General features: G+C 36.0%; 1 protein-coding gene across 1 annotated transcript; it reads left to right on the top strand.

Annotated features, from left to right (window-relative positions):
- The first annotated feature begins 1,905 nt into the window (after window positions 1-1,905).
- On the top strand, window positions 1,906-2,442 carry LOC141690103 (protein FAR1-RELATED SEQUENCE 5-like). The gene has a single exon (XM_074494728.1). It carries the CDS (start codon window positions 1,906-1,908, stop codon window positions 2,440-2,442), a length of 537 nt encoding a protein of 178 aa, XP_074350829.1.
- The last annotated feature ends 5,482 nt before the right edge of the window (window positions 2,443-7,924 follow it).

Raw genomic sequence — 7,924 nt, forward strand, 5'->3', positions numbered from 1 at the left:
CTCGATAATATGCGGCTCAAAAAATGTTATATTATTTTCGTCAACGGGCTGAAGTTTCAAGCTTATATACACAATAGTAATAAATTGAGAAAATCAATTCATTCGTTCTTTAATTATATATTATATTTGGTATAGGTCCTATTATATAAAAACAAATATTCCGATCCCTATACTTTTAAATTTTCTGATTAATGCCCCTCCGTCTAAATTTGACTAACGGACGTTAGTTTTTATTGATGTGAAAAATGAAAAAGTAAAAGAAAATAAAAAGAAAGTCGATTCAGTATCTTATGTGGCAATTAGGGTTCATAATCAAATTAGGGTTTAATATTAAATTGGAGATTTTCATTCTATCATCAAATTACCTTAATTAAAGGCTAATTTGACCAAGTGTTTACAATAAAACACCGATTCTAAAAGAAAATCAATTAGCCATATCCTTTTAAAGGCTTTAGAATTCATATTCTCAAAATTCCAAAAAAAAACCACCAGATTTTGAAGAAATTAGTCTTAATTTGTAAAAAATATGGGTCTTGTTCCCTGATAATCATGTATCAGGGAACGTTTATCCAACACACTATTTCCTGGCCGTTGGATACGATCCAACATCCAGGATTTAAAAAAAAATCTCCTGTTCGCGCTTTTTTTCCGCGAAAAGGATACCTTCAGCGTATATTATGCGCGAAATGACTTTACCTTCCATGGTTATTAATAGCGGAGGCACTGTACTTACAGTTTATAACCCTAAAACGATCACCCTTTTTGTGCAACTTTTATCAAATTGGAGAGCAATTTTGGGGAATTTTTTTGGTTTTGTTCATCCTTACTCACTAATTTTTATTTGGTAAGCTAAATTTCTTGCTTTTTTCTTGTTTTAATTATGGATAAGATGTTTGCTAGGTTTGAAGGTAGAAAAGTTTTGAAAAGAAGTGATAAAGTGATTCATAATGTTGTAAATAGTCAAGTTATTGATGTTAGTGGTAGTTGTTTACATAATGATAATGTAGATTATGTTAACCTTGTTGATGATTGTGATGAAGATGTGAACATAGATTTGAAATTGAAGATTTGCATGAAAATAGTGAGTTTATGCATGATAGTAGTGAGACATGGGATAAGAGTGTTGTTGGAGAAGAAGATATTGTAATTCCTTTCTTGAGTCAAAATTTCCCTATTTTAGTAGCCGCCGAAAATGTAATTAGGGCTTATGCTTTGAAAAATGGGTTTGCAATTAAGATCTAAAATACACAAACGCGTATGGACAAAATAATATATGCCCGTACTTATGTTTGTAATTTAGCGGGAGAAAACCGTGATAAAGAACCCCTAGAGGATGAAGAAGTTTTGATAGGAAGTGTCGGTAGTGCGAAGAAGAAAAGGCGTAGAGATAAACTTCCTAGAAGTGGATGTAAATTTAGGATTTATGTGATCAATAGGAGAAATACAAGGCATTGGAAGATAACATCGTTGGAGTTAAATCACATTCACGATGTTGTGTCACCTTCTAAGATGAGTTTGATTAAAAGGGAGCGACATGCAACCGCCGCCCAAAAGAATTTAACTAAGAGTTTCCATGTTTCGGGTATTGCACCTGGACAACAAATGAATATATTTGAAAAAATGCACGAAAGAGAGGAGCAACTAGGGGTTTCATGCCCAGCACTTGAGAAATGTCGTGTGTGATTTTAGAAAAGATAATTTGGGTGTGAATGATGCTCAAGCGGGATTGGATTTGTTACATCGGTTTGAAGAGGAAAGTGGGGGAATTTTTTTATTCGGACTCTAATTGATGAAGAAGGAAGATTGAAGTGCTTTTTATGGGTTGACCCCCGGTCGTTGTTGTTCTACAAAAATTTTGGTGATGTGGTTGCATTCGATACAACATATCGAACAAATAGGTATGTTATGCCGTTTGTGCCTTTCACCGGGATGAATCATCACTATCAATCAGTTCTATTTGAATTTGCACTAATGCGTGATGAATTGAAGACTACATTTGAGTGGGTTTTGGGTACTTGGTTAGAGGTCATTGAAGGAAAAGCACCTTTGGCTATTATCACCGATCATGATCATGCTATGGCGGGGGCAATTCAATATCAACTACCAAACATGACACATTTGTTGTGTTCGTGGCACGTTAGTAACAAATTTCCGGAGAAGCTCTCAACCTACTATGCAAAGGAAGAATTTAAAGGTGACTTCAACAATTGCATATATCACTCGTTGACCGAAGAAATTTTTGAGGACAGGTGGAAAGCTTTGATATTGAAATACAAGTTGGAAGATAATGCATGGTTGCAAGGCTTGTATAATTTGAAGCATAAGTGGATCGATGCTTATACACGTAATATTTTTTCCGCTGGTCAAAAACCAACATCGAGAAGCGAAGGAATGAATGCCTTTTTTGATGCTTATGTAAGGTCTTGCACGGGGTTGAAATAATTTGTTGAGGGTGCACAAAAAGCTTTAGAAAGACAATTCATGCGTGAGAAAGAAGAGGATTATAATACATGTCACAAAATTCGTTGCATGCGAATCAAGACCACCTTGGAGCACCATGCCGCTTTCATTTATACCAAAGAGATGTTTAAAAGATTTCAAGACCAATTGGTTGAGGTCACAAAGTACTTTGTGGAGAAGGATAGAGATCGTTCCTTAGAAGATGTGGAGGATATGACTATAAATGTTATCGACCATTAATGGTTGAGTATAAGAGAACCACTTATCTTGTTACCAACAACAAGTTGTCATTAAGGGATTCGTACATATGTAGAATGTTTGAGCATTCAGGCATGCCGTGTCGTCATATTATTGCCGTGTTGACAAAGATGTGTGTAGCCGGATTACCGGAACATTTTATGAAACGGAGGTGGACTAGGGATGCCAATAGAGTTGATGGTGTGTTGCCATATCACATGCCCGGTGATGATTCCCCATCCAATGATTTGACTCCAACGGAAAGATTTAATCACATGAATTTGCTTACTATGGGGTTAATTCATAGTTGCATGGCATCGAAGTAACGTTATGAGTATGTCGTGAGAGTTATTAATCGAGAGACCGAAATTATTGAGAAAATTCCCGTTGATGGGGTGGAAGGTGTTTGAAATGAATTTGATACCAAAATAACTCAAGAAAGTGGAGAGAAGTTGCATAAAACTATTCTTGATCCCGTTGTTTCAAAAATCAAAGGGCGCGAAAAAGAGCACCGAATTAAAAGTCCCATTGAGCAACTTGCAAGGAAAAAAAAGGAAATGCGGACATTGCAACATTGAGGGACATGATGCTAGAAAATGTTTAGTGAAAATTGAAGAATTGAGAAAAAGTCAAAGTGGCCAATTGTAATTCAAATTTTATATAACACTCTCTTATATATTATTTTGTCGTGCTTTACACTTATATTGATTTTAGTATTCTACCTCATTTTACTAACATGCATTTCTTGCTAGATGTAGTTGAAATGGGCAATACTTCGGATGACGAGTCGGTGTCTCACGTTAGCAACATATTCTCGGACTTGAACTCCGAATTGGAGGATTGTATGTCACCAACATTTAGCGAGTTGGATGTTATCACTCGTGAATGGAGCGAGGAACTAGCACAATTTAATGAAACACTTCCCCAAGCGGAGGAAAAAGACCCGGAGTTGCACCCTCCCGAAGAAGAGGCATACCGTTCAAGGGTTTGGGATAAAGCATGCCATTGGTTAACCCTTTCTTGCAAGTTTGTAAGAGTGTGGAGCAATGTGCCGCCTTACTTTCTTCCTGTTTTGAACTAGGGTAAGGAGTCCCCCGATGGCCCATTGAGACTATCCGAATGGGATGTCGGTAAACTTGTGAAATGCGATAGGATCGCGGACATACTTAAGTTGAAACCTCGTGAGGGGGCCACCCGGGACCAAGTACGCATTGAACACGTAAAGGGTTGGGTGTCCCACCTACGTGGTGACGATACTGTTAGGAATATGTCTTACGCTTGATGATAAGTTCACCAAAATACCTTAGTAGATTTAATTTAGTATTTTTGTAGCTCTCAATGGATGATCACTTCAACATCCGTTGAGAGTGTAACTTATATATTAATAAGTTTTGTAACACATTCCTGCATACTACAATACCTTAGAGATCTAGAAGTTGTAGGATATTCAAAATCATGTTGACTACTAGTTTGATATGCAAAATAGGTTGGCTAATTATACATATTAGATGCCTTGTAATTTTGCATAAGTGAAATGGAGTTAACTGCTATGGAAGACTTTTAACGGATGATTCTACAAGGTTTCAACGGATGATCCAAGTCATATTCAACAGATGATCTAATGAAGTTTCAATGGATGATTCAACACAGTTTCAATAGATAATCCAATGAAGTTTCAATGGATGTTCAAATTCAAATTGTAGTTGATAGTGACTTGACAGTCACATGGGTTGATTGTATGCAAATGGAATGTGACAGCCTATTTACATGTTTTAGAGAACAAAGAAGCATTTCCATGCTAACTTGAAGATATTCAAAGATGCTAGATGGAGAAATGAAGAAGTATGTAATTAGACTAAGATAATTTTGTCTTATTAGTTTGTCATTTTATAATGTAACTTGGTGATATATATGTTAGTGTTTGTGCCCTAGAGACAACACTATGATGTTTTAGTTTAAGACCTTAGGATTATTAATGTTTATGTTCTATCGATTATTCTCTTTATAATTTATTAATTCTTAATTTACTGCGATATAAATATTAGATTAATAAATGTCCTTGGAATATGATATGCAATTCTATATCTCTAAGTACGTGACTTAGAAATGAGATTATGAGAATAGTATTGTTAGGTCACACTATCACTGTAGAGGGGGTGAATACAGTGTTTATTACAATCAAATCGAACTTCAAGAACTTAAGTAGCAGAAAACAAACTTTATTGAAACAATAAACTCTGTTACAATCTGGAACTGTTATCTCTCAGTGATGAACAAAATATCACGAGAGCTGCTAGGGTTAAGTAAATAATATTCTCGATAATAATAACACTTATAGTGTAAACCCTATGTCTGTGTTTATATATTACACAGTTACAAGATAATCGCTAATTGATATGGAATATAATTCTGCTTCCTAATATATATCAATCAGATATCTTTTCTTCCAAGTATTCCATTCTTTATGGAATTCCTTCTTCATGCATATCTCTTCTTATGTTTATCTTGATCTTCTTAACTTTAATCAGCTGCTGTCCTTATCTGATCGTCCTTCAGCACTTAAGTTCTGATATCTATCTCCTGATGCTTATCTCCTGATAACATAAGTACTGATATCTCTTAAGTCCTGATGTCCAGTATAAGTACTGATCAGTTAAGTACTGATTTGTCCTGTTCAAATAAGATCTGAAATCTAAACATAAAACATATTAGCCATGACATTATCAAATATATCTAACAATCTCCCCCAACATGTAAATTAGCAAAATATACAAGTTTAACAGATATTTGATGATGTCAAAATCATTAAGTACAAATGCATGAGAATTAGACAAGATAACTACAACTTACAGTCCTTAAAGCTTTTACCAATTTCAACTTCTGATAACAACTTCAGTCTGTATAAATATCAGAATTTAAGCAGTTGTAGATCTTCGACTTGGCTTCATCATTTTCTGATCTCTCTGATGTCAGGAGTTGTTCTGAGATAATTCTTCAACAAACATTTCTCAGCATATCTGAGTTCATCAATCATTCTCCGTTTGACATCTTTAAGCTCTGCAGTATCTTCACCAGTTTGAAATATTGCAGCTCTGAGATCATTAATCTTTGCTTTTCTCAACTCCTGATCTAGTCTTATGACATAGGCTTTGTCAGACTCTAGATTAAACTCAAGCCCCTTAATACCAAGATATGTTCTGATCTGTGCAGTATTAGGCTTCATATCAACAATATCACCATTGTGATTTCTGTACTTTGGAACATATATGCTGTCAGACTTAACAGAATAAAGTCTTTTCTGTCTCTGAATCTGTTCTTTCAAATAGTTTGCAGCAGTCCCTGTCAATCTGTCATCCACTTGAAGTAAGAATAATACATGCTCCAATTCTTCAAAATACTTCAATGGAATGGCATTTTGTCTTATATGATATACCCTACCATCTGTCATGAAATACAACAAGATGTGTTCCTTCAAGTAGGTATGGTAAACCATTTGTACAGATTCCAGTTGATTCAATCTTTCAGGAGTTCCTCCAATACCTGGTTCACTCAAGGAAGTTGGATCATTGGTAGTGTTGTGTACTCTTCTTTCATCAGCACTTCCCAATCCAGTTTTATCTCTTGCTTCCTTTCCAGTAACTACTCTAGCTTCAAAACGACTTGCAGTAGTCTTCAAAGATTGAGTTTGTTTTGCCTTAGTGAATCCTGGTAGGAGTGTTTTTGATCTTCCTTCTGATATCAAGTTAACTTGAGCTGTGTCAGAGGTTACTTGCTTCTTTTGAATATCAGAACTTTTAATCTCTTGACTCTGAACAACTTGAGCCATGTCAGAGGTTGTTTTAAGAACTTTTCTTGAAGTCAGAGCAAGATTATCTTTGTCATCAGTAATTTCTTCATCTTCAGGAGGTACATAACCTTTAACAGGTTCACCAACCTTTTCTTTACCCTTGGATCTTGGATCTATCTTTGGTTGTGATTTAGCAAATGTTGCTTCAGTTTGTGCCATTTCTTTAATCACAATGCCTTTAAGTTTTGGAAGTGACTTTTTACCAGAAGCTTCAGATTTAGATGTGGCTTTCTTTGATTTAAGTCTAGCTTCTTCTTCCTTTAAACTTTCCAAGTCCATTCCTGGATTTTCTTGAAGGAATAACTGTCTTGACATTTCTTCATCAAGATCTAGAAGTTCATCAGAATTTATTCTTTTACCAGTATCAGAACTTATTCTCTTCCCAGTATCAGAACTTATCCTGTGACTTGCAATTTCAGCATTTCTTGATGAGAATCTTTTACCTTGACTATGACCTCCACCCATTCCAGAGTTTCCTTGGTCATTTTTTTCATCATCCTTTCCTTGCAGTGTCTTGTCATCCTTGCATTTGGACTTAATTACTTTCTCCCCCTTTTTGGCATCAGCAGGAAGTAGAAGAGAGATAAGCAATTCCACTGAAGATTGGATTTCAGTCAATTGTGATTGCTGAGAATCTTGATTTTGCAGAATTTGATCAATCTGTGCTTGTTGACGATCTTGAGTCTTCTCAATATAAGCAATCCTGTCAATAGAAGGTTGAAAGAACTTGTTCTTATCAAGTTTCCAAACTTGTTCCTGCTTGATAAAGTTCTCCTGAATCTTGTGTATTTCTGCATGAGTGGTTGAATGAAGACCTTGTAGATGTTTAGTACTCAATGCAGTGACACGAAGCTGGGTTTTGAAATCATCAGAATTTAACATTTCATCAGCTTTAGTCAAGTGCTCAGTTAGATGTAACGCAGATGGAATACATGAAACTGAGTTCCATTCCTTAGTCCACTCCTGACCTGCAGGAGTTTCACTCCAAGGCACTGGTGGTTCCGCTGTAGCAAACTGCTTTACTAGTTCAGACTTAGAAAGAGGAATATGTCCTGAAGGACCTGCTGCTTCAGTATCTGCAGTTGGAGCAGCATCACCAGTATCTCCAGCATGTGCAGCATCAGAATTTATAGAATCAGTATCATCTGATATAATAGCAGTGTGAGTAGCAATGGAGGCGTCAGCATCCTCTAATTGCTGATCTGATGCTAAGTTCTGATCAACAGCCATATCCTGATGCTCACCTAAAGTCTGATCATCAGTGTCTAGATGCAGAGAAGGTGACTTAGATAATTCCGGAGTTTGAATAGCATCAGGAACAGGTGTTGGCAAAAGATTTGTTGCTGTTGGAGCTTCGAAGAAAATTACTCCAGGCACAAC

Source organism: Apium graveolens, chromosome 2 (genome assembly GCF_009905375.1).
Source record: "Apium graveolens cultivar Ventura chromosome 2, ASM990537v1, whole genome shotgun sequence".
Lineage (NCBI taxonomy): Eukaryota > Viridiplantae > Streptophyta > Magnoliopsida > Apiales > Apiaceae > Apium > Apium graveolens.